The following is a 27206-nucleotide window of genomic DNA, read 5'->3' as shown; positions in this document are numbered from 1 at the left end:
TTGGGTTCATAAGTGAGATTTTTCCCCCATTTAAACAAGCCCACGATGCAAGTCCTTAGAAATCCTGTATAGTTAGGATAGATCAGAAAAAAGTGATTATAGCTCCACAGCCGAGACTGTGTTCAAATGAGGAGCAGAGCCTACTTTTATTTTTTTTAAGAGGCTCCAGACAAAATACGATCCCTCTGACTGTAACAGAGACACTAAAGAGCAACGTTACTATGACATAGAAACATGGTCTGGTTCATGTATGTATTTAAGTGTTTATGGAGAAACAACACAAACAGTACGTTTCAAAGATTTTATTTTGTTACTAGAAAATGCCTCTAAGCTTTGACGGCATATTTGCGGACCGAGTAGAGGAGGTCTTTCTTCTGCTGTTTCTTGGTGCGCAGGCTCTCTTCGTGCTTGTTGAGCCGGCGGCGCAGAGCTCTGGTCTTCTTGGGTCTCAGATCCAGGGGCTTGTACTTCTTGCCCTGCAAAAACGGTTATGTTTCAGTCAAGCTAAAAAGCATAAATCACAATAAAAATCCATCTGCAAGCACAGATGTGTCATGTTTTAGAGAGCAAAATGTTTTGCGTGAGGGTTCACTGCAAACACAAGAACTCAGCATGGCTGCATCCGGATGCATTAATGCATCAGAGCATCACACTGTGATTACACTGACTAAAACCTTACAACATGTAACTGAACAAAGAGTGACACAGGAGAAGTTTCTAAATGTTATTCTGGCTCATGTCAAAGCATCACAGCTTTTATACCCTGTGCTTATGTAATCTTGGTAATCTTGTTGTTAATAACAGTGATTACTTGTTTTAGTCAAACAACCGATTGGCTGTTATGAATTTAATTGATGTTGGTGGAAACAAACTTTATTTTATCAAATTGAAGTAACAAAAACATTTAATTAACTTGTAATTCTTACTGGTACGAAGAGCAGGCTAATCACAGCCGTGCCTTATTTAGAATTCTTACTTCTTAATATCAAATACAGTCACAAGTAATTTTGGTAATCAGCTGCGATGCATCAGCAAGAACCGAAGGAGTTTGAAGCAGGCAGATGTGTGTGTTTTAACATGGGAACAGCTGGAGGGGCTCACCTTGTAGAACTTCCTCAGATTCTCCTTCTGTGTCTGGTTGATTACAGTCAGGACTCTGGCGATGGACTTGCGAACAACACGGCTGTGAAGAATAAACAGCAAAGTCAGCCGTGCAACCACTTAGGAAAGTGTCCAAGACAAGAGCACATTAGCTGTTTTAATGTACTTAAAAACACTGCAATGATTCTAACAAATGCCTTGTTGTGTATGTATTTCAGGTCAGGCAACAAAAACAGAGTGAACCACACATCAATATACAAACACGCTTTTAAAATACTGGACCAAAGTCAATGTTAAGGCAAAAATGAAGACTTAAAGACAAATCCGTGGGTCTTTAAACAATCATTTTTGGTTATATTGTTTCTTCATTTGCTCTTCTTAGCTTTTAAGTCATTGTTCATATTCGCTCTCAGGTATTTCAATTACACATTTTAATAGAATATTGCTTCCTAAACACATTAAAAGGGACACGGCCAACAAATCAGCCAGAGCTAGAAGTCTGAGCAGTCACATGTTACTCAAATGACTCAACATCCATGTAAACTTCTGTTAAACTACATGCAAGTTTCTCTTTAGATGGGGTTCCCTATAGCAAAGAAATGTATCCCCAGGACAACTCTTTCATAGTGTGCCAACTCTGAACTTGCTGACTTTATGGTCAATACTTATTCTGTACTTCTTCAAGTGACAGCAGTGAGCCATGGAATCCAAACCTATTAGCTAGATTAACCCAGCGAAACAACAGCAAAACTAAACATTTCTCATTACAACTGTGGTTGGGAAAGTATTTACTCAAGTGCTATCAGATGCTAAGTGAATGACATCCCATGCATCCCTGACTACAAGTATCTATCTGACCGGTTAAAGATCATCTGGGTTGGTTTGGTTCAGTAGGATTTATGTTCAGTACTCACATCTTGGAGAGTTTGGAAGCAGCTCCACCAGTAACCTTGGCCACTCGCAGCTGGGACAACTCATTTTTTAGGTCGTCGAGCTGCTTCAGCAGCTCCTCCTTCTTCTTGCCCCGCAGATCTCTTGCCTTGATTTTGGCCTGAATGACAGAAAACAAGCAAACACGTTGTAAGGAGAGCATGGGCATTAACACGCCATCGGTTCGGCTAACACGCACAACGCAACACTATCTAACATTATCATCCGTACGTTACACATTCGCATTACTTAGGGGAAATATTCAAGCTACTTGCTACCAGTATTAACAAGGACACGTTATTTGTACCAAATGCTTCGGTTCAACTACCCAGCAGCAGTAGATACTTGTCGCTATTTTTTCCACTAGCTTCATGTTAGCAACTCAGCTGAGCGGCGCTGGTCGGTACGAGCGCTCCGTAATAAATCATTTTATTCTATTCTGGTAGCAGCCTGCCTGTCAACATACGCACTAACAAGTACCCAAGAAGTTTATGAACGCATATAGCACGAAACAGACGGGTTTCTGCGGCTCTTAAAGACCAAAAATTGGCAGTTAGTCGAAGAGTGAGAGTCCCCCACCATGTTCCTTTTCGCTGCTCCGTCGGAAAGGCCGGACGCACCGCGTGCTCACAAAAAGCAGTTTCCGGAGATTTTTTTCTTCGTCATTTCAGTTTCTCACCGTGCAAACAGCGCCACCGTGGCGCGGAGGACTGAACAACACACCCACCCACGCAGTACGATCGCTTCCAGTGGAACACCCCCCGGAAGAAAAACGGGTACAAACAAATGAAAAGAGACACTTTTATATAACTTTGATATAATCACAGACCAAATGAAGCCGCTAAACAAAAAAAGTACAACTGTATTATTGTCATTTCCTGATCTCAGGACATGGGACGTGTGCAAAATCTTTGCATATCAGAGTTATATTGCCACAGTAGTGTCAGAAGTGTGGGGAAAAATCAGGTAACGTTGATTTTCTAACCAAATGTGCAGAATTTGAAACAAATGTAGGCAGGTGCTGTTTTTCAAACCCAACTAAACAGCCAAACTACTTCACACAGACGGCTCTAGACTACGTGATCCTGTAATTTACCTTTACGTTTATCTTTCTTGTTTACTGCTAGGAAAAAAACCCTGACACATCGACCAAAACATATCAGCCTTCCCCGTTATAACTCCAAAACCATTACCTGCATGGTCATCAGGGGCACCTCCAGACCTTTTTCATAAGGCTGGCCAAATGGGGGCCACTAAAATAGTGGTGTGTCACGCCAAAAACAGAATTTCCAGTTTTATTACACTGTAGTCAAATATAGGTTATTTGAAAAATACGGCAAAAAAGGGAGAAAGATTGGGGTCAATGGGGGTGTCAATCTGAATGGGGTCTGAATAATTTTAGATGACCAAAACTAGGCACTGTGAATCCACCTTAGTTTATAAATTGTGGACACACACTTCTAATCTGTGTGGGTTTGCATTTTTCTTTTCCAATTTCCATTTTCTTTAAAGGGGTAACAAACAAGCAGAAAAAACACTGAAGCTTTATAAGTTCAAACCATCACTGCAGTTCCTCTAGGGTCCACTTCTGCTGCCGCTAAAAGGAAGTCAGACCATGAAGTGTCCCATTTTAAAATGCCAGTTTTACAGCACTGGAAAGCCTTTGGATTAACACCCCCATAACACATAGTTTTCGTTTTCTGGTTATTGGAATACAGATATAACAGTTAGCAGCATGCTAACAACTGTAGCTGGTGGCACTCTACCAACTGAACTACAAGGATCACAGAACTGGAGATATTTTAATGGATTATCTGTTGGATTTTATCTGGTCTGGTACAGATCAGCTTTTTCTTCAGTTTTGGTAAGGAAAGTTTTTGTATTTCATTATCGTTTTACTTGTTTAGTGTTCATGTGTCTATAAAAAAAATGGTGAGGCCTCATAATAATAATAATAATAAACCAATGGGTGATATCTTGGTGGCCACAGTTTGCAACACATAATTAAGAGTGTTTTATGATCTAAATAAAGTGGACATTCACAGCTGTTGAAAAGCCGATGTGAATAACCAGACCAACGCACAACAAACACGTCTTTCTGAATGACTTTGAGCTACTCTGTACCAGTGGTGCCTCCCAGAGTCACAGAATAAAACAGTCATAGAAACATCACTGAGTCATTAAAAACAAAAGGCAGAAAAGCTCTTTGAGTGTTTAACACAGCAGAATCAACCAGGTTCAAAAGTGCATTCGTCATTTCTTTGATTCTCAGAGTATAAAAGCTGACGGAGTGTCCATAACCACGTCAGTCTGCTACCTGTAATAATAAACATGATGGCAAATCTGCAGTCAAAGATGTGCTCTTGCTTTCTCTATATACAAACAGATAAAACTTCAAATCACATGACTGACACTCAGGACAAGACACCGTTATGGACAGTGTGACGAGCTGGGGCAGAAACATGTGTGGGCTCAGGTCTATGATAACGATAAATATTATAAACGGATCACTGTTGACATTCACTGATTTATAAAGTTTTCAATGCATACAGTATGTACAGATTTCTCTTTATAAACAGCCAAGTGGAATGTACTTTGATTTACATCAGCAAAGGCAGGTGAAGGCAGAGCCTTTCCTTCATCATTTACAGAGCATTCACCTTTTTTATCATATACAGCTGTGGTCAGTTTACAAACTCGCATTTTGGACTTCAGTGATTTCTTTCAGCCGTTCTTTTTCCAGGGTGGACTGGTTATACAGTATGTGTCTTTAACAACTTAAAAAAAAACCAAGAAGAACTGGGTATTATTTTTTATTTTGAATTGTCTCCAAAGGGCAGTTGGCTTCATGTCAAGTTTGCAGACGTCTATTTCGGAGCGGGGCCTTGTTTCTCGGTCAGCACTCTCTCAGTCCATGTTGATGTAAAACTCACTTCATTGTGGATGCTGTTAGTAGCAGCTGTTAGCAGTTCATAGCAGACCTGACCCTTGGTGGTTTCTGGGTTGCTCCTGAACATCCTAACCAGTGTCTCATTTCAGAATGACAGCTCGACTCTTCTTCCAGACACTGGTGAGGTGGTGAGACACTGGAATAACTTGTACTTATGTACAATAGTTGAACTGATGATCTTGAAAAGTGTAGTTGTTTAGGAATGGGTCCAATGGACATTCACAACTTGTGTAAATTCACAGTTCTCCTTCTGCGACCTTCACTGAGGTCCTTGGACTTCCCACTGTTCTTAGTAATGGATGATGCAGTGAGTGCTGTCAAACAAAAACTTTATGCTGACAGAGAGAAACTAACAATTTTAGTCAATAACAATCACCAAGAGGGAGGGAGGGAGGGAGGGTGTGTGTGTGTGTGTGTGTGTCTGACTGTATCCTTGTCAACATGTACGATGTTTCAATGTTTACAATGATTCAACCCTGGGAAAAAAACTAGTTCAAAGAAATACAAACCATAAATTACTTCACATTCATGTACACGATGAATGTATGAAAACTTTGACCACAGTTGTATTATTTCAGTTGAATTTATATACAGCCTATATTTTTCACACTGGTGTTAAAGGAGAGAGAAAAAGAAAAACAGCGCGTGGAGATCAGACTCAGAGTATCAAACCGCTTTCACATCAGTCTTCTTTCCCGGGCTGCCTCTGCGAATCAGAATGTGACTGCACCACACTGTGGCACATATTGGTATTACACGGGTGATCTTACATCTTTAATCCACCACAGTACAGAGAGCAACTACAGTTCAACATGCATGGAAGCTGGAGCAAGGTCAGCATTGCCATCTATTAGGAAAATGTTGGATTATGATGATCATATTGGACATTAATCACAGCCTTGATTTCTTTGATTGTTGCGTCCCAGAGTGTGGTTAGTTGCAGCCTAGACAGCAAAGCAGGTACTGCAGGTGGACCACAGGTCATTTAATTCACCTTTAAAGTTTGTCATTAAAATGTACAACAAATTATTAAAATCAAATTAAAAATAAATAAAATAAACGTATTGATTAATTAGAGAGATTTCTATATTGACCAATTTTTGAACTGGTTGTGTTTTATTCCTCTCGGTCTCTGGGTGACTCAGTTGACCGAAAACCTCATCAGTGGCAGAGAAATGGAAGAAAAACTATTAATGGAGGATCAACAGCAGGAGAAGCAAAATGAATCCATTGAACCCAAACACCTGGTCCCAGGTTTGCTCTGCTCGGGGGCGAAAGACACTGTGTTGATTAAAGATGTAATCAAAGGTTTGTGTGACCCACAGAAGACTTTCAGTTTCCAATGCAGCATTCTTCAATGTGAGAACAGCTGGTCCTCTGACACCAGTGTGAACCATTTATATACCATTAAATAGACTCATTGATACTAAAGCCAACTGTACGGGTCAGTAAAGTGACCCGTTTTCATTAAATAAGCCCTCTGATTTAAAATGAAGTGATAAACAACAAGTTAACCCCAAAAACAACAGAGCGTTACTCCTGTGTGATGTCTCACATAGTAACTCACTTTTTGCTGACAAAAAACCATCAGATTAGTGTCATATGATTGAAGAAAAATCAAAAACGTCATTTTAAAAATCACCACTGATTATGAGTAAGCCTTCGTCCCTAAATGATGATGCGCAGCCCCTCCTCTGTCCTCACATCAGTACCTCCCACAGAGCCAGGGAAAAACTGGGAGGCTGGAGTCCTGCTCAGTGATGGGAGCTAGACAGGAAGGAGGTGCTCTGTCTTTTTCTCAGTCTCTCCATCACTTCAGCTCTTTCTGCTGTAAAATCAGCTCCAATGAGCTGATCCTGAGATAGAAGGGCGGACGATTCCCTTTGGAGAAGGCTTCGATCCAAACCAGGACATCTACAACACAAACGGGACAGTAATCATTAGCACAGACCGAGTATAAGGCAGCAAAGGTGAAGACATGATAATACACGTGATGACATTTGGCTGTGTCGGGAGGTTGGTCTGCTCTATAAAGGCAAAGCACAGTGACTACCACAGACTGTATAGAGGACATGGAGGTAGCTGCCATGTCTCCAGTCCCTCAGTCCAGTGACTGAGTCCGGAAAGGTTTTCCCACAGAGATTTGTACAGATGTCTTTTTGCAAAGAATCCGCCCACCTTGTACTCCAGAGTTTGCTTCAGCATGTCCTCTTCTTCTCGAGTGAAGTTCAGCAGCACAGATACAGCTCTTATCAGCTGGTATGCCTGTCAGAGCAAAACAAGCAGCGCACCTTCAGTCTGAGTGTGGAGCACAGCTGGGCTCTGACATGCAGTCAACACAAACCAGACTCTTGCAGAGTCACACGTTACCTCTGCCTCTCTGGATGACATGAACTTGAGGACGACGTGCTTGAGATACTCAAAATTAATTTCTCTTGAGTCATTGAGGTCCGAGGTGTTGGTCACTGTGGTGTTGGAGGTCGGGGGACTCGGGGTGGATGCAGGTGCAGGGTCAGGACAAACCCTCTCCGGTTTTTCTGCTCTGCTTTCAGGTAGCTTCTCCCTCCCTTCAGCTTCTGACTCAGGTTTTAATTTCTACAGAGCACGAAGAGAGAAAAGCACTCAAAGAATCAAATCATTCTGCATTTACACCCGATAAGCAGGCAGAATCCAATCAATAACAAATCTGACGATTAAGAAAGAACTTGATTGTTTTAGGTTACAGCAACAGTACAGGTTTGTGTTTCTTTGGAACCTGAGGCCTGTATGACACAGGATTCTGGCTTATCCAAGCACCTTCAGGGTTCACGCCTTTCTAATTTGCCGTAATAACTTGTTCTGTGAAGCTAACGCGCTCTGGAGAAGTCATTCTTTACTCTGAAACCTAAAACAGGCTGGAGCAGGTTATGTTCAGAGTTCTGTATTAAAAATCATCTGGACGTCGTTTGTTTACAGAATGTTTCACGATCCTCTGCTGGGCTACGACCTGTGTGCACAGCCTGTGTGCTCTATCTGAATGAAGCAATGTCACATGACCGTACGTGTTTTACTCCAGTGATTTGGAAAATGTATAAAATGTTATAATTCATTCTGATCTGCTGCTGTGGGACAGTAAGCTTTAATGCCACACTTCACTTCAGAATCAGAATCAGAAAGGGTTTTATTGCCAAATGTTGAGCAGGTTTACAACATTAGGAAATTGCTGCGGTGCTTCAGTGCAAACATACTGTTATAAATACTGTTATAAATTAAGCTTAAATAGACATGAAAATAAAAATGAGAATAAGAATTAAAAGTGCTACGTAGAAAGATATATGCATGAGTGCAGGTGGTGATCAGTGCCAAACATGGAATGATGCAGTGAACACAGCGTAGGGTCATGTGTTAGTGGTGGGAACAGTCATGTGGTTATTGTTCATGTGTCCGACAGCAGAGGGGAAGAAACTGTTCTTATGGCGAGAGGTTCTGGTGCGAATGGACCGGAGCCTCCTGCCTGAGGGGAGCAGGTCAAACAGACTGTGTCCAGGGTGAGAAGGGTCAGCTGAGATCCGAGCTGCACGCCGCAGTGTCCTGGAGGTGTACAGGTCCTGCAGAGATGGGAGTCTGCAGCCAATCACCTTCTCAGCAGAGCGCACAACACGCTGCAGTCTCTGTTTGTCCCTGATAGTGGCTCCAGCGTACCACACGGTGATGGAGGAGGTGAGGATGGACTCGATGATTGCAGTGTAGAACTGCATCATCGTCCGTGTTGGCAGGTTGAATTTCTTCAGCTGCCTCAGGAAGTACATCCTCTGCTGGGCTTTCTTAATGACGGAGGTGATGGTGGGCTCCCACTTCAGGTCCTGGGTGATGGTGGTACCCAGGAAGCGGAATGAGTCCACAGAGGTGATGGGGGTGTCAGACAGGATGATGGGGGGGAGTGGGGCTGTGTGCTTCCTGAAGTCCACAATAATCTCCACTGTCTTCTGGGCATTCAGCACCAGACATATTTCATACTTTTTATGGCTACAACTGACTTTATATTAATGGCAATCTTATGACAATAGGAAAGATCAGCACTGAACATTCATTGTCTTACCAGTTCTTTCTGCAAAGTCCTCTTCAGTTCTGCCAGTCTCTGCTGCAGCTGCTTTATGGTCTGCAAACATCATCAGAGAGTTTTATGTGTGGGGTGAGTTTACCTGCCTTCATGCATGTAGTTTTTTTCATTCATAGCTAGAGGACCAAATGTGAATTGCCAAAAAGCCTCTGACCCTGTTCTTGTCGCTGAGCTCTTGCTCCAGCTCTCTGTTGACTTTCTGGATGTGATCCAGGTCATCCACGGTCACGCTGCCGTTCTGATCCTCCTCACAGACTACACTATGACTGTGGAGCTGCTCGGTCAGGGTTTCCACCTCCACTTCCAGGTAGGAGATCTAGACAGTTCACACCAAGCATGCACTGTTAATTCAGTCTGATTAAAGTACTCAGTCCGTCTCAGTTTAACAAGAAACCCCATCAAGATAAAATAGTTCATGAGTGTGAATGCCTGGAAGTCACCTGCACACCGATCACATTATAAAATACAGCACAAGTATGTTCAAAGATGTCTGAGCGTGTGCAGGTGCTGACCCGAGCCTGGCAGCTGTCCAGCTGCTGAGTCTGTGTGAGCAGCTCCTCCTTCAGGCTGGTGACCTGGGAGTCTTTGTCCAGCTCCACCTGCTCCAGCTGGGCTCTCAGCCGCTCAGCCTCCTCTTGCACCTCCACCAGGGATGCCTGTCGCCCCTGCACCTCTGCAACGCAAACACAATATTTTGGAGACATAAAGAGCTTTAAACTCTTATTGTTCTAAAGCTCTTTATTAAGCGCCATCTCTTTAAAGATCTTTAGTGCACACGCGTGTACCATTCTGCAGGGATCTGATGTCCTCCTCTCTGAGTGCTAGCTTCTCAGTGACAGCGGTCACTTCCTGCTGTGAGCTCTGTAGAGCCGCACTCAGCTCTGCAACCTGACATCAAGCACAACACGCACACAGACAGTGAGGTGATGTGCACACAGAGTTACTACATTATTTCAGCAGAGGTTTGTGTTTGAGTTTATCCACTGACCTGTGTTTGCAGGCCCTCCTTCTGTCGTCTGGTTTCTTCCAGAGCTTTGGCGATTTCTGTGCTCAGCGTCTGTCGGCTGTTTAGCTCCACCTGGGAAACACAGACAGACCAAAAATGTGGGCTACAAATAACCTCTGCTCACTTCAAAAATCATTCAATAAAATAAACTTTAAAGTTGTATTTTTCGTCTGACGGAGTGAAAAACCTGCGCCATTAAACAAATGATTACAACTTATGACTCAAGACGCACTAACGAGGCAAATGTGCCGAAGAATGTGAACACTGGTAATATTAGTGAGTAATACACGGAGTAACAGCGACAACAGCAACAGGGTGAGCAGATGAACATTCAGACTAGGCTCAGAGTTTTGGTAGATCGACAGGCTCAGGTGTCCAAACCAGCCAGCAGCCTGTGAGCCTGCACGGCGGCCTCTTACTGCTGAGGGGTAAAAAAACCCTCACATTTATTTAGCGGAGATGACAAATAATGTGAACGGCTCCATCATGAAGAATATGGAGGTTTCGAACCAACAGAAATAAGCTGTTTGTTGTAAAACAACTTTTTACTGTGTTGGAATTTTCTGATTGTTTCTCTTGTGCTCCATTTTCTGGACTGGACCGTTTCTGTGGTTGTTCAGCTTCTCTTTGTCCCAGTAGTTTTCATTTCCCCCACCACCCCAATTATCCCTGTTTAAATCAAATACATGTTCATATTCTTGAATAAAACAACCCAGCAGTGTGTTGTGGTTCTTACCCTGCACTGCTCCAGTTCTTCTGTCCGCTGCTTCAGAACAGAGTCCACCTCATTCATCTGCTTGTCCAGATCAGCCTGCCACATGTGCACATCAGAACAAGCACTGATTAAGGTTGGCGGTTGGACGAATATATCGTTTTACGAGAGTGATTTATTTATTTGCCCATGAATAAGTTTGCTAATAATGTTGGTTGAATCTAAGAGAGGCAGTCAACAGAAAAACAGCTGTTTCAACTGCACCCTCCTCAGAGTGCGCCCAAACGCAGCGATGCATTTCAAAATGTCACACAATGGTGGGAAGGGAAACAAAGAGAAACGGGCTTCTTTTCTCCACTCTAAAAACGTCAAAAAGTAAGTTCAAAATCAAGTCTTTCATCTCAATAAATGATTCATCCAGAAAGTAGCTATAGCAACACTAAAACAAAGAATAAAATAAAATATTCCCTCCAGACAAAACGTATAAATTCTAAACGCTCAAATCAAATGATTATCGTTGCTCCGCCCATCCAAAGTCTGCGCCTGAGTGAGTATATCCCACGTCGTCAGTTATTGGACTGCCGGCTGGAAACCTCATTACAGATTAATCCCTCTTTTGGAAATTCCATATGAAAAACATCATGTTCAGTCTGGGGTCTGCAGGTACAGATCAGACACTGGTTTATCAAACAGAATAAAAACAAATGCCAGGAGGAAACATACCAGCCGGGTCTGTAGTGTCTGTTTGTCCTTCTGTAAAGAGGCGACACAGTCCTCCAGTCGGCTCATCTTCTCCCGACTCTGCTGCTCTAACAAAGACAGCTGCTGGTCCAGAAAGGCCTTCTCTGCACTCCGCTCTCCCTCCTGAGCACACGGACAAAAGTATGTTTGGACATGCACTCTTTACCTTCACTGCAATCATGCTGAAAGTCCATGTTTTCCCTCCAAGAAACAAAAAACTGAGCACAAACATGATCAGACTTTGAAAGAGCACTCTGTAGCCTTCAGTAAATAATATCAGGCTCCTTTCTAAAGGCTCAAACTGTGCTTGGAGTGGCACTCACCAGTTTCTCCATGTTCTGCTGCTTCTCTGCGATCTGCTGCTGTGCACTGCTCAGCCTCTCACTGCTCTCTACAACCTGCTGCTCCAGCTGAGCAATCTGAAAACCACAATTCAATCAATATGATATGAATGAATACTCATCGAGGCTTCAGCATACCAAATGTCACCATGTAAAGTCTTTTCGATTTCACTTTGCAATCTCAGGTTAGAATCCTTTTATCACGTATTATTCCTCGGAGCCGGGTGTTTGTTGTCTCATCGCTTACTTGTGTGTCTGTCCTCTCTCTGTAGGCCCTGGACGAGTCGTCTTTGTGTCGCAGAAGAGTCTGCAGCTCAGTAATGGTGACACTCATCCTCGACACCTAAGGCCACAAGAAACACAACGCTTAAGTTTTTTTTAAATATCTTCTTTTGTTCAAAGTAACGCGAGGAATGAAAACCAGAAAACAGGAGTAAATAAACATGCAGCTGTTTTAAAAAGAGGAAAATGCCACAGAAAGCAACAGAAATGAAAACAACAACTTCATAACTAAAGTAAGAAGTTGAACATTTTAAAAAACACAGCTTACACTGTTAGGCCCACTTCGATCTTATGTCCCCTCTAAAGTGACACACTGCTGACTACATCAGACTATTACATTACATTGATTTACACAGGGTATGTGTATTTGGCCCCATACAATGTTCTCCATCGCGTATGAATGTGCTGTTTTACCTGAGCCTCCAGAGAGCTGACGGCATCAGCGTGGTCTGTTCGGACAGCCAGCAGCTCTGCTCTCGTCCCGTCCAGACTTTGCTCCAGACTAGACTTCTGGAAAGACAACAAAAAAATGAATAAACTTATATTTGTGCTTCTAATTTCTTTTTCTCATTAGGAAGCCTGACTATAAAGACATCTGTGGGCCCATGAAACACAACAACACCTCAGTGAGCATGTCAACTGCCAGCCATGCGCTACTGTCATAAAGTAGACCCAAGACTTGTTCTTAACCTCCTGCAGCAGCTCCTGTAGGTGCTCATCCTGGCTCAGGTTCCCCTGCAGTCGTCTCTCCAACGATGTTACCTTCTTCTGAAGCTCCACCAACAAGCGCTCCTTGTCCTCCACCGTCACAGCCGCCTGATGATGGAGCAACAAGCCAACGACAGGTAAAGAACATTTGGTTTAAAAGACTGAAACAAGTGGAACCAACTAATGTGACCCATTATAAAAGAAGATTCAATTTGTTTACACGTCAACAACAACGTAAACGTGGAACAATAACAGGTTTTTGGGTGTTTTGTGAATTTAGTTCAAAATAAAAAAGTTTGTCGAAGCATTTTTTGCAGGAACGAATAGCCTGAAGTCTTCTTGGACTCCAACTGAGCCGCTCCAGAATTTTCCCTGAGTCACGCAGTTGATTGTGCTTCAGGTCATTGCCTTAAACACTGAGCAGAGCTTTTCCTGCAGGATGTTGTTGCATCCATGTTTCCCTCCGCTCCAACTGGTGTCCCAGTTTGTGTCACATGTACACAACCCCGCAGCATCATGTTGCCACTACTAGGTTGTGCTGAGCGTTTACTTTATGCCACACATACTGGTTGAAACTCTTTCATCGCACCAGAAGACTGTGCATCTCATAGATACTACAGAAGCTTCTCAGACGAGCGGTGAAACGTCTTCAGGGAACTTGAAGAAGTCCGGTTGCTCTCATAGATGGACGTTGGCACCTTTTGACAAACTGTGCTGAAACTCTTAGTGAAGAAAAGGTTTTTCTGGTTTCTTCACTGTAAATGTCCGATTGGCGGAGTGACGCACTAACAGCTGTGCTGCTGTTTATTTAGATGGATAGTCCAGGTTTATATTATTTTTAGCAAATAAAAATTAGTCCTGTTTTTGCTTTTCCACTGTAAAATGATGACGTAAAAAACGAGTATGAGCTATGAGCCAAAATGCAGAGGGTTCGAAAAATGATAACACATTATTTAAGCCCAGTTAGACACAGACTGTCGATGTTTAGCTGCAGGGCGTTACAGCTTTACTGCCCTCACGTTCTGACCTTTTGCTGCTGCAGCTTCAGAGCATCATGTTCTGTCTGTAATTCATGGAGGGACTTCTCCAACGTGGAAACCATACTCTGTGACTGAAAAACAAAAGCAACCAACAACAAGTGAATAAGCAGTTTTGGAGAGGATGGTAGTGGTAGTGTGCTCAGTGCTGACCTTCTGGAAGTCTTCAGAGACCTGCTGGATGACTGACTGCAGCTCCTGGCATCGTCCCTCTAGCTCGCCGACCTTCTTGTCAGCCTCCTCTCTGAGCAGCAGCAGCTCTTCTCTACATGGAGCCAATAAATGCTCTTTGAATTACAGCGTCATGTCACAAAATAAATCACAGTCCCACAACAAATCCAAGCTCACTTCTAGAACAAGCAACTAAATGTTGAAAATGCTGACTCCCTCCACAAAAACCGAATGTTGCATTTTCCATACCGCTCTATCTCCAGCTCAGAGTTGAGTCTGCAGCTCTCCTCGTGCTGCCGTTCCAGAGTCTGGAGCTTCCCCCGAGCCTCGGCCAGCCCTCGCTTTGCCGACTGAATATCAGCCTCCTTATGCTGAAGTTCCCGCTCTTGCTGGCTCAGCAGTTCTTCCTTCCTCAGCAACTGATAAACAGAATCCAACCATCATACCACATCGTAAAGTGTTTTCAAACCAATGTACAGACTCGCCAGTCCTGCACTAAGGTACAATCAGTGTACGACTACATAACTGACTGCCATTTTTCCTTAATCGCAAAATGTCAGGAAGAAGCTGGCACACCACATGTACGCACCATGTGTTTAACTTTAGCGAGCTCCTGTTGCTGAAAGCCCTCCAGTTCATCCAGGTCGTCCCTTTTTTGAAAGAGTGCTAAGCTTTGTTCCATCATCTCCTCTAGCCGAGCTGACAGGGCAGCCTTCTCCTAAACAAACACACCTTTGAGGTAAACATCGTTTCTCTCATGCACCATTTATTGGATTCATGCAGGTGTACAGAATCTTAAGATTATGGATATGACCCCGGTTCACTGATGGCCTCACCAAGAGCTCAAATACCAATACACTACCCCCCCCCCCCGGCTGGCTACACTCCTGTCAGGACAGGGCCCACCTCGATAACTGGCAGACAGAGTCACAACAAGCTCCTGCAGGAAGCCTGCACTGCGTAGTAACCTTCCAAGCCATCCAGTCGTGGTTTCATTTCTTAGGTTACATGTGAGGATATGGTGTAGGGTTACGAGTGACTTCTGGTTACATCATAAGTCACAATGCAGATTTCCTGCTGCAGTAATTCAAACATTAGAGGGACTTTCACCTGCTCTGTAGATGCTGTAGACACACCCAACTGGTAAAACCTAGCAAATGTGTGGGGTAAGACAGTTATGCAGAAACCTCTCAGAAACTCCCTTTAAGAGAAACCATGAGGCTGCCAGACACCTGCTAGTAAAAGCAGCTGCTCCTGCTATCCAAGGGAAAGACGATGTTTAGACACAGGCCTCGTGTGGTTTAGTCCAGGACACAGGTAACTGGTCCTCGTCTAAAACCCCGAGTCCTGTCCAGGTAAACCTACAATGCATGGACTGGACACAAGGTATGCAACATAAAACCAACATGGCAGGCTGTAATAGTGGCCGAATACACCTGGAAGGTGTAGAATGCCTTACTCTCTTCTACCTGAAGAAATGATGGGATCACGGCCATGAAGCACTGAAATGGGATGGCCTATGATTCAAATACGTTATGCTCATACAGAGTCCTGTAAGACCACGCTCTAGCACACAGAAGCTATAGCCATGATTAGCGTTTAGGCTGAGTGTTACAAACAGTTAAACCACCAGGTTAAAGCACTGAGAAGAATATTAGTGTTTTTCAGTTAACTTGGAGTAAAAAGTAATTGTACTTTTTTTTTTAAAGATGTATTTCTTCCTGATAGAAATGCCAGTGGCACCTTAGCATCAGCTACAGGACAGCACTGCTACCTCTGGTGAGCCAATTTACAACTGAAATACTGGGAACAAAGAAGCAGTGGCAGAGTCTTTAGCCCAATAGTATACTAGTCACCAAGAGGTGTTTGAATAACATCTGAGGCTATGACACTATTATATAACACTGCTCTGGCCACTCCTGACACGAGTGTCACTGAGCAAGTGTAAAGGAGCCGGTATGACGGTATTTGAGATTTTGTTGAGGTCACGCAGCCGGCGTCCCCCACAGTGAAACACAAGACAAGTACCATGAAAGAACCAGTTGTAAGAGTCTCTGGTATTACTATGCAGCTTCTTTTCCCCCCACAAGGAAAATTTCTCCTTTATCTTCTTTGTGATGGGATATACACCAAACACTGCACATTGTTAGCAATAACTCAGCATATTACAAAGTAATGGTATTCTAGTAGGAATGTAATGACTGAAACTGAGTGTTAAAGAATGATAATTTGCCCAACTGCTGGTGTAATGTATTTTTCACTCTTCTTATTTTGTGACCAGTTTAACGTTCATTCCAATCAGTGAACAGCACAGAAATATCAGCTCCTCCCCCCCAAACAAACTGCTGGGCTTTATCATTCTTGACCTGAAACAACTGCTCCCATAAACCCACCAGAGAAGTGTTTACTGAGGTCAAACGGACAAGAAGCCAAGGTCCAGTTTGCCATAGATCTTTACAACTGGACTTTTCCCTCTACTAGAGCGAAGACGTTACCGCCGTCAAGCCACGAGAAAGAATGCAGGCTAAGGTAATCCTGCACTGGGTCCAACCTTTAAACCTACAGACCACGTCCATCTTTTATATTTTTGTGGGGTGATTTTGCAATCTTCAAATTAAAGAATTATATTTGTTCTACATGTTTTAAAAGAAATGTAACTTACTTTGTCTGAATTGGCCATTTTCTCCATCCACTCCTGCAGGAGGAGGATAGAAAGTGTTCAGAACAAATCAGACCTCTATAATAAGTGAGACAGAACGCATCTTTACCTGATCTTTTTTCTCCAGCGCTAAAGCCATCCCCTCTGCCATTTTGGCTCTGCTGACCTGATGAGAGTCATTCTGTTCCTGAAGTTTCTTTATGGATGCTGAGCAGTGAGAGAGGGAGAAAGAGACAGACAGGACACAGAAAGGTTTGTATGTACCAAGCAGAACAGAAATGTTAAACAGCACAGAGAGCGGCGCCGTTAGTAGCTGTGAAAAGTTGGAGTCAGTTTAACAAGTGTTTTCATCCCAGAAGCAAAAACAGGCAGAGACGAGCAACGTGCGACACGTGGAAGAAACAGAAAGGTAGTAAAGATCCTAACACAACAAAGCCACCCTGAAGAAATGACGTCGTCTAGACTAAAAGCTTAGAACCCCCAGAAACTGCAGAGTTCAACTCACATTACTACAACACAAGACAAATAATCTTAGAGCAGCAAGTCCATCTTACTATGAAGGAAAACTATGCAGCAAGCAGGGAGGGACGGCAGAGAGGCTGCAGTGGGGCTTTAAATCGAGAGGTTTCAGGGAGAACTTTGAGAGAATAGCTGATAGTTTCAGTGCTAAAGATGAAATGTTTAACTCTTCCAAGATTCACTCATTAAGGATGTTGTTGACTGGATGTTCCAATAAGCTCTCATCTAACCAGTTCCTCATTTGCCACACGACCCCTGGTGCTACTGTCAGAAGGTTTACATCACTTATCTCCCTGAACTAGTCCATTATTTTTGTGAGGGACAGATATCCTTGTTTTCAAAAAAGATGTTTACCTAACGTTTAGGCAAATTAGTCAATATTATAGTAGTATATATTAAATGTATTTTATTTTATCCATTCACTTTGCTTTTAATTTGAATGGTTAGTTGCTGCAAGCCAGCTCCATTGCTTTGCATCTCGTGTTTTCCTACCAACTGGTTGGTGGCCATGTTGCTGTTGTGGTTGTCCTCAATATCATGTCAGAGGATTCTCCAAATCTACCACCCTTGATAGCAGCTGGGGTCAGTGGATTCTGTTCTAGTCTTGAGCTCTGCTGTGAGCACGAGGGTCGCTTTACCTGAATCTGCACGACCCTCATGAAGGCTGCAGAGCAGAACAAGGAATAAAATCAGCAGCTGCAATCCAAGATGCTGAGGTTGGAGTGTATTCAAAGGTAGAGACGGGACAAACTGAAGTGTTTCAGATTAACTGAGTCAGTTTGCTAAAACAGATGGCCAAAAAGTCAAGTTTAACATTTAAAGATTTTGCAAATCACCTGTTACTAAAGTTAAAAAAGGAGGTTCAGCCAGTGTGTTTAATGCTCGAGGCTTTTAGTGTGAACATATAACATTTGCATACTCCAATATATTTAGCTTTGCTTGTATTACAGCAGGTATAAAAACTTTGTTTGCATCAGCATCTGCCACACGCAGCAGCTACACACAGACCAGGTTCCCAAATCTTCCTCTCTAAACAAAGTGGAAAAATTCTATTGCTACACTTAATGAGTCACAAGCAAGTTGGTCTTGTTGTTCAAACCGTGCATTGGGTTTTGATATTTAGTTCATCACAGTGAATACAGTAACTTAAAACAATGTGAGAGACACAGCCCAACAAATGAGTATATAAATATATAGGTGGCTGTACCAGGTTTATTAGACCAGAATGAGAATGGTTTGAGAAACCACTTAGCAAAAGCGAACAAACTGAGAGCAAAGTGACAGACAAAGCATGGCTCTGGAATCAGTGCTCTGAACACTGCATACCAGTGGTTTGAAAAAAAGCCCAATCCTACTTTGGATTAAAAGAAAAGAAAAAGCACTTCCACAGCAACCCTCTGAAGATATTAGCATCTGGAACCCTGAACCATCTCTGTGAGCGATAATGTGTCAGGTAATGTTTAGTACAGCTGACAGACAGGAAACAGAAAGGAAGCTAATTGGGAGGAGAGTAGAGGTACGTACAATCCTGATGCCTTTCTAATGCAATTTCAAGCTTCTCCTTGGTCTTCTGCATAATTCGCAGCTGCTCAGCGTAGTCTAGTGTTGGGAAGTAGGGTGATGGGGTGGGGTACCAACAATACACACACAAACAAGGAGAAAGAGGCAGATGACAGTTAAGAGAGAAGCAGGAGAGAAGGTGAACAGAAGGAGTGGGGGAAAACAAAAGGGAGAACATGGTTGAGAAATAATGGAAGGTAAAAATACTGATGATTTGCTTATCTGAGAAAACCATAATGGTTTAAAGGCTGCGTGAGAATCTGCCACCTTTAACCTTTTTCTAGGGATTGAAAGTCATTAAAGCTACTAAAGGAAAAATGTGCCATTATTCTGAGAAGAAAAAAAGAAGTAGTCAAAGGAGCTTGCAAAGAAAAGCGTCTGGACTTCTTTAGGTTGCTTGAAGACGTTTCACCTCTCATCCGAGAAGCTTCTTCAGTTCTAAGGTCAAATGGTGGAGAGTCCCAGATTTAAACCTAGTGGGAGTTTCCCCCCACAGAGGGACAAAAGGACCCCTGATGATCCTCTAATCACATGAGCCAAGGTGTGAAACTGGGTGTGGGTCCCAATCAGCCAGAGCTTCAGGTGAGCTCATTGTGAAACCTGGCCCCACCTTATCATGCGATTTCCTGAGGTCAGATGGCCCAGGATGTGAGTGGGCGTTAAGGCCGTACATTTTGGGAGGGACACCCTTCAACTGGTGCGGGAGTATGAAAGGGAATCAAGGAAACTAGCGGATTATAGGAACCATCTCCGTTTCAACCTAAGATGCAGACAAAGCAGAGTTGTTCCTAAGAGCCTGCGCCTTGGATCCACTGTCAGGGGATACAGAGCAGACTTGATTCTACACAGAGCACAAAATCAGCTTCTAAGTGAAAGGATAAGACAGGTCCATTTCACTATAGATGCCCTCCAGAGCAAGAACAGCCAGACCCTGCAGGAACTGGAAATCCTTCTACCCTCTCCAATCTTAGAAGAGGTTTACAAGTTTGTGGACAAGGCTCAGCGGGCCCAACACTCTAAAGGAAAAGAAAGACAACGCAGGAAATTCCACACCTTGCTTTCAAAAACACACACTCCTCAGTCTGAACCTACACAACTCAGAGAAGAAAACACACCTGAAGACAGTCAGGAGAAATGGGTAAAGAACTTTTCAGACAGGAATCTCACTGAACCTGAAAAGAGAGTATTAGCCAAAGGACTCAATTTTGCCATTTCTCCACAACAGTTGCCCATAGTGGACCTCATCACAGCCACAGAAACCGCCATACGGATTAATAAATTATCACAGAAGCAGAGCAAATCATGATGCCACCCTCTCCAGTGCCAAAGTCCCTCCGTCCAACCTCACAATACAAGAAGGCCGTCGCTTCCCTGAGCAAAGACCACAACATCACTGTTTTACCAGCTGATAAGGGAGGATGCACCGTGGTCCTAAACACTACAGATTACCACACAAAGATCACTACTCTCCTCAGTGACAACAATACCTACGAAGATTTGAAGCGAAACCCCACAAGCAGCTACAAAAAGAAAGTTATAGCTTGCCTTCAAGACTTTGAAAAGGACAAAATCATTGACCGCCTTACATATCACCGCCTTTACCCAGGGGATGCCATACCCTGCATCTATGGACTTCCTAAGATCCACAAGGAAGCTGTCCCACTCAGACCCATAGTCAGTAGCATAAACTCAGCCACTTATAACATTGCTAAACACCTTGCTACCATCCTTGCTCCTCTCGTGGGGAACACCCCACACCACATCAAGAACTCCACCGACAAGGTCCAGAAACTTCCCCTGGATCCAGATGAAACCATGGTGTCCTTTGATGTAGTCTCTCTCTTCACTTGCATACCCACCACGGAGGCCGTGGAGACTGTCAGAAAATGACTACAAGAAGACAGCTCCTTGGAGGACAGGACCAACTTCACACCCAATCAGGCCTGCACACTGTTAGACCTCTGCCTCACCACTACATACTTCAAATACAACGAAGGCTTCTACAGACAAAAACATGGCTGTGCCATGGGCTTCCCCGTGTCAACTATTGTAGCCAACCTTTACATGGAGGAAGTGGAAAGGAAGGCTCTTGGCTCTTTCAAAGGAAGAGTACCCAGCCACTGGTACAGATACAGTGGGGCAAAAAAGTATTTAGTCAGCCACCAATTGTGCAAGTTCCCCCACCTAAAATGATGACAGAGGTCAGTAATTTGCACCAGAGGTACACTTCAACTGTGAGAGACAGAATGTGGAAAAAAAAAATCCATGAATCCACATGGTAGGATTTGTAAAGAATTTATTGGTAAATCAGGGTGGAAAATAAGTATTTGGTCACCTCAAACAAGGAAAATCTCTGGCTCTCACAGACCTGTAACGTCTTCTGTAAGAAGCTTTTCTGTCCCCCACTCGTTACCTGTATGAATGGCACCTGTTTGAACTCATCATCTGTATAAAAGACACCTGTCCACAGCCTCAAACAGTCAGACTCCAAACTCCGCCATGGCCAAGACCAAAGAGCTTTCAAAGGACACCAGGAAAAGTATTGTAGACCTGCACCAGACTGGGAAGAGTGAATCTACAATAGGCAAGCAGCTTGGTGTGAAAAAATCAACTGTGGGAGCAATCATCAGAAAATGGAAGACATACAAGACCACTGATAATCTCCTCGATCTGGGGCTCCACGCAAGATCTCATCCCGTGGGGTCAAAATGATCATGAGAACGGTGAGCAAAGATCCCAGAACCACACGGGGGGACCTGGTGAATGACCTGCAGAGAGCTGGGACCAAAGTAACAAAGGTCACCATCAGTAACACACTACAACGGCAGGGAATCAAATCCCGCAGTGCCAGACGTGTTCCGCTGCTGAAGCCAGTGCATGTCCAGGCCCGTCTGAAGTTTGCCAGAGAGCACATGGATGATACAGCAGAGGATTGGGAGAATGTCATGTGGTCAGATGAAACCAAAGTAGAACTTTTTGGTATAAACTCAACTCGTCGTGTTTGGAGGAAGAAGAATACTGAGTTGCATCCCAAGAACACCATACCTACTGTGAAGCATGGGGGAGGAAACATCATGCTATGGGGCTGTTTTTCTGCCAAGGGGACAGGACGACTGATCCGTGTTAAGGACAGAATGAATGGGGCCATGTATCGTGAGATTTTGAGCCAAAACCTCCTTCCATCAGTGAGAACTTTGAAGATGAAACGAGGCTGGGTCTTCCAACATGACAATGATCCAAAACACACCGCCCGGGCAACAAAGGAGTGGCTCCGTAAGAAGCATTTGAAAGTCCTGGAGTGGCCTAGCCAGTCTCCAGACCTCAACCCCATAGAAAATCTGTGGCGGGAGTTGAAAGTCCGTGTTGCTCGGCGACAGCCCCAAAACATCACTGCTCTCGAGAAGATCTGCATGGAGGAATGGGCCAAAATACCAGCTACTGTGTGTGCAAACCTGGTAAAGACCTATAGTAAACGTTTGACCTCTGTTATTGCCAACAAAGGTTATGTTACAAAGTATTGAGTTGTATTTTTGTTATTGACCAAATACTTATTTTCCACCCTGATTTACCAATAAATTCTTTACAAATCCTACCATGTGGATTCATGGATTTTTTTTTTTCCACATTCTGTCTCTCACAGTTGAAGTGTACCTCTGGTGCAAATTACTGACCTCTGTCATCATTTTAGGTGGGGGAACTTGCACAATCGGTGGCTGACTAAATACTTTTTTGCCCCACTGTATGTAGACGACATCTGGGTCAAAATCAAGACACAAGAAGTGGAATCCTTCACTGCGCACATTAACGCTGGGGATAAAAACATCAAGTTCACCAGGGAAGACACAAAGGACAACTGTCTGCCGTTCCTGGACTGTGCTGTGCACATTGAAGAGAACGGCAACCTCAACATCGAAGTTTACCGGAAGCCCACACACACGGACCAGTACCTCCTCTTTGACTCCCATCACCCTTTGGAACACAAACTTGGAGTAATTAGGACCCTACACCACCGGGCAGAACGTGTTCCCTCTAAGCCTGAAGGAAAAAGAAGGAACACACACATGTAAAGGAAGCACTCAAAACCTGCGGCTATCCTAATTGGGCGTTCTTAAAGTCAGCAAAGAGGCACAGAAAAGAAGACCAGACACCAGCGAGGGAGGATAAGAAGGACAGACGCAACAACATTGTCATCCCCTATGTAGCCGGTGTATCAGAAAAACTCAGGAGAGTTTTCTCCAAGCATGACATCCCAGTGTATTTCAGACCCAGCAACACACTCAGACAGAAACTGGTTCACCCGAAAGACAAAACTCCAAAACACAGACTTAACAATGTGGTGTTTGCTGTACAGTGCAGCGAGGAATGCTCAGACCTCTACATTGGAGAGACCAAACAGCCACTTCACAAGCGCATGGCACAACACAGAAGAGCCACCTCCACAGGACAAGACTCAGCACTCCATCTGCATCTAAAGGTCAAAGGTCACTCGTTCGAGGATGCCAATGTTCACATTTTGGACAGAGAGGACAGATGGTTTGAAAGAGGAGTGAAAGAAGCATCTATGTCCACTGTGAGCGACCATCTTTGAACAGAGGCGGGGTTTACGACACCAACTCTCTGCCATCTATAATCCAGTTTTGAGATCCTTCCCAGACGCCTTAACGCCCACTCACATCCTGGGCCATCTGACCTCAGGACATCACATGATAAGGTGGGGCCAGGTTTCACAATGAACACACCCGAAACTCTGGCTGATTGGGACCCACACCCAGTTTCACACCTTGGCTCATGTGATTAGAGGATCATCAGGGGGTCCTTTTGTCCCTCTGTGGGGGGATACTCCCACTAGGTTTATATCTGGGACTCTCCACCATTTGACCTTAGAACTGAAGAAGCTTCTCGGATGAGAGGTGAAACGTCTTGAAGCAACTTAAAGAAGTCCAGACGCTTTTCTTTGCAAGCTCCTTTGACTACGATGACCTGGATGACTGAGAACCTTCACAGAAAAAAAAGTAGTTCAATATTTATTTACAACAGAAAAACAAGCCACACACAGTTAAATACTAAAAATAATATTCACACTGAGACATTAACACAATCACTTCATGGCCATCAGTCTGTGCACTGCAGCATGGAGAGCAGAGAAATCAGCTGCCCTGCTTTAAACTGGCCTATTAGGCTCTTCCTCATCTTCTGTCATATGTGTCACATATTAAGGTCAATGCATGTGCACGTAATCCCTGAGAGCCAAACAGCTTTGAAAAATCTGTTTCAGCCCCGCCCACCTGCTACTCAAACCTGTTTGCCATTTGATTGAAATGGGATTAAGCACAGACTTTTGCCTTAGCCATATACTTTACACGCTCACAATAACTCCAGTATTCATGCTGCCCAGCTTTGACACTGTGCAGTAACAGTCGTGCTGTGGGGCTCATAAACATGAAGCATTCACACTCTATTACCAAGACCATAAAAAGTCTAAATGCATGTTTGTATATATGATTTTCTTGTTGGTTTCCATGGTTTCTCCTGGCTGAAAGGCCTCAGTCTCATGCAGCTAATCCTCAAATTACCTCTACTCATTATAATTCTATATTTAACATATGCATCTTTAACTTGTGTGAGATAAAACTAAAATCCTTTAGATGTTCTCAGATTATTATAATTATTATCAGTTAAGACAGGGTGCACTTGCATTTAAATTGAACTCAGATTGCTCCTAAAAACTGCTTCACTTCAGCTGCTTACACTACTGTTGTACATCATACCTGACAGCTTGGCCTCCAGCCTCCGGATCTGATCATTTCTTCTGAGGAGCTGGGCAGGAAGGTCATCCCTGGAGCTGCTGCCATCAGATGCCTGAAAATAAATAAAAAATAAAAATAAAAAAATCAGACATACAGACGTTTATAGAAGTGGAACTGGTCAATCCATTGGTCCATTCATCAGGTGCTTCACAACAAAATAATGTTAGAACATAAAAACAAAAAGTTACACAAATACAAGTTTAAAAAGATGAGTTTTAGCTGTTCCTTTAATGTGATCAGCGAGTCTACAGATGCCAGGCTCAGAGGGAGAGTGTGCAGAGGCCTGGACCCTGTTGCAAAAGCTCCGTCTCCTTTAGGTCCCAGCCTAGTGTGATGGACGGTCAACTGGTTCTGATCACATGACCTCAGTGACCTGCCAGAGACGTATGGATGTGAGGGTTTTCTTATGCACACTGGTGTGTCCATGCAGAGCTCTAGAAGTCAAAACCAGAATCTTAAAGTTAACAGGGAACCAGTATAAGTAAACCAGCAGTGGAATTGGACAACTTTGTCAGAAGTCTCACAGTAACGCTCTGAACATCCAGTAAAAGAGGTTCCCAGGAGGTTTTGCTGAGACAGCTAACTAATAATTATCTGGACAAAATAAAGTAAAAGCATGAATGACAAGGTCAGAGTGTGACACCAATATTGCCAAGCATAACTTGGTAATATTTCTTAAATGATAGAGGCGAGAACAAACCAGATTGTTAGCATCAGTATCCAAAGTTAAAAGTAACACCAACAATCCTGATAGAAGTTTTAACAAAGAGCAGCGAGTTTCCATGACCTTCAACACAAATCTCACAGTGGGACAGATATGGACTGCTTAGTCTTCATTAAGTTTAAAACATGGTCAGTTGTCTAACTTAATAGAATGTAAGCACTATGCAGGATTTGAAACTCGAGGCTTAAAACAGATATAACTACATAGTAGTTATATCTAGAAACATTACATGATACACCACAGGCAAGTGGAAGAGGACATGTACTTTGAAGCAGCAGCAAAGCCGGTGCCATCACACTGGAAGTCTGTGTGTAGTATCTGACTACAACAGGTACTGAACAAATGCTAACTGGCTGAAACGTGGGCTCACCATGAGGGAGAGAAACAGGATAAAGCACCAAAGGTGACAAACACCCTGAGAAGCATGGCACGACTTTAATGGTTTCATACTCTGTTTTTACATCACTACAAAGAAGACAAACAAGATTAGCGTGCAGGACAGTCCACATATTTTTGACACGGCCCGCTGGTGTCAGTTAACAGCTACAACATGTAGATGACGGTCTGCAAAGCTCTGCATATGCTCTGGAGTGTGTCCTGACATAAACTCTCCAAGCCTCTGGAGCTCTACTGCAGGGATGATGCAGTCATTTGAGATTTTGTCCAAAATATACCAAAGCACACCTGCATCCATGTCCGCACGAAAAGGCCTCTATGCTATCTGACATGTCATCAATTCTTCTTGTAACTGTATTTTCAAACAAAGACAACACTGACAGCCTTTCTAGCATCTCAGTGTACCAGGACATCTACACTGTTATTGGAGAGTGTTGCCGTTATTGTTTTAGGGCTGCCACAAACGATCATTTTGATAGTCGACTAGTCACCGATTATTTTTGCGATTAGTCGACTAATCAGATCATCATCCATTGGACGTAAAACTACAGCTTATTGCACCAGCAGCATCTGCTCTTATATAACTATCATTAGCTTACAGCTTTAAGTGTTTAAGGTCTGTGCTAACTAAAAATAAAGACAAGATGATAGTTTATTAAATTTTAATGAAATTTGCAGATTGTTTCGGTGAAGTTTAATGAACTCCTTGCTATCTAAAATATAACAGGACACTGGAGTATATTCTGAGCATCTCACACTTCTGATAATCAGCTGTCTGCTTGACGTTTATTCAGCTGTGTAAAAACTATAACTTTAATCTCAGACAAACTGATTTACTCAGGAACAAATAAAATACTAAAAAAAAAAAAAGCCAAACAATAACATTTTAAGTTATCTAAGTGACTCATATATCATGTTTAACCTGAGTAGTGACAGAAGGCGGTGGGTTTGAAAACGATTTGCGGGGAGTCCGGTGTTCTCACCGCGCTAGTGAGCCTAGCCCCCGGCTCGCTAAGGAGCCAGTGGGTAACAGATGTCTCCGAAAACGTCGGAGCGCTTTTGAAAATATGCGGTGTCCTGATAAACTGAGCAGATATTTGAGGTTTACACAGCTACATTCTCGCCTGAAAATATGTTAAACGTTTATTTTGTGACCCAGAAAGAATAATAAGAGTAACATTAAAACTAACTAGCTGCTGCCATTGTTGGAAACTGAGCTGGGCCGCGCTATGAATTCTGGGACACAGCTGCTTCTTCTTCTTCTTCTTCGGGGTTTAACGGCAGCTGGCATCCTTGTACATGCAGTGCTGCCATCTTCTGTTTCAGTCCGTTATTACACTCTTAAATCCTGCCACTTATTCCTGCGTCTTTTGTGATCTTACAAAGCTTCAAACGACGCGTCGACTATTAAATCAGTCGTCGACGATTTTGATAGTCGACGTAATCGTGACTAGTCGACAAAT

At 43.3% G+C, this 27206-nt stretch overlaps 2 protein-coding genes across 6 annotated transcripts in view; both read right to left on the bottom strand.

Moving 5' to 3' along the window:
• Positions 1–287: 287 nt before the first annotated feature.
• Positions 288–2782, bottom strand: rpl35 (ribosomal protein L35). The gene is made up of 4 exons (XM_026186057.2): positions 2611–2782; positions 2016–2152; positions 1102–1183; positions 288–476 (listed from the first exon to the last, which is right to left on the bottom strand). The coding sequence occupies exons 1-4, from the start codon at positions 2611–2613 to the stop codon at positions 327–329; spliced, it is 372 nt and encodes a 123-aa protein (XP_026041842.1). The 5' UTR covers positions 2614–2782; the 3' UTR covers positions 288–326.
• A 3163-nt stretch (positions 2783–5945) lies between these two features.
• golga1 (golgin A1) overlaps positions 5946–27206 on the bottom strand; it is a 24314-nt gene continuing 3053 nt past the window's right edge. Inside the window, exons 3-24 of one of the 5 annotated variants that reach the window (XM_026186050.2) lie at positions 24585–24675; positions 18781–18855; positions 16847–16944; positions 16741–16773; positions 14668–14796; positions 14328–14497; positions 14061–14172; positions 13898–13981; positions 12853–12978; positions 12577–12672; positions 12128–12223; positions 11863–11958; positions 11522–11662; positions 10823–10897; positions 10069–10158; positions 9866–9968; positions 9593–9753; positions 9235–9396; positions 9060–9119; positions 7352–7576; positions 7160–7246; positions 5946–6895 (exon numbers count right to left, since the gene is read on the bottom strand). In XM_026186050.2, coding sequence (XP_026041835.2) covers positions 6818–6895; positions 7160–7246; positions 7352–7576; positions 9060–9119; positions 9235–9396; positions 9593–9753; positions 9866–9968; positions 10069–10158; positions 10823–10897; positions 11522–11662; positions 11863–11958; positions 12128–12223; positions 12577–12672; positions 12853–12978; positions 13898–13981; positions 14061–14172; positions 14328–14497; positions 14668–14796; positions 16741–16773; positions 16847–16944; positions 18781–18855; positions 24585–24675 — 2388 coding nt within the window. In that variant the 3' untranslated portion in view covers positions 5946–6817. Of the gene's footprint in view, positions 6896–7159; positions 7247–7351; positions 7577–8123; positions 8947–9059; positions 9120–9234; positions 9397–9592; positions 9754–9865; positions 9969–10068; positions 10159–10822; positions 10898–11521; positions 11663–11862; positions 11959–12127; positions 12224–12576; positions 12673–12852; positions 12979–13897; positions 13982–14060; positions 14173–14327; positions 14498–14667; positions 14797–16740; positions 16774–16846; positions 16945–18780; positions 18856–24584; positions 24676–27206 lie in introns of those variants that run through there. The other 4 variants (XM_080308761.1, XM_080308763.1, XM_080308762.1 and 1 more) reach the window with 4 other exon arrangements.

The sequence above is a fragment of the Astatotilapia calliptera genome, chromosome 12 (genome assembly GCF_964374335.1).
Source record: "Astatotilapia calliptera chromosome 12, fAstCal68.1, whole genome shotgun sequence".
Classification (NCBI taxonomy): Eukaryota; Metazoa; Chordata; class Actinopteri; order Cichliformes; family Cichlidae; genus Astatotilapia; species Astatotilapia calliptera.
The sequence above is the reverse complement of the archived record's forward strand: the minus strand, read 5'-3'. Positions and strand labels throughout refer to the sequence as shown.

Coding starts and splice junctions, on each gene's coding strand:
- rpl35 (XM_026186057.2), bottom strand. Junction 1,184..2,015: donor GCTTCCAAACTCTCCAAGAT/GTGAGTACTGAA, acceptor TATTCTTCACAG/CCGTGTTGTTCGCAAGTCCA. Junction 477..1,101: donor ATCTGAGGAAGTTCTACAAG/GTGAGCCCCTCC, acceptor CCGTTTTTGCAG/GGCAAGAAGTACAAGCCCCT.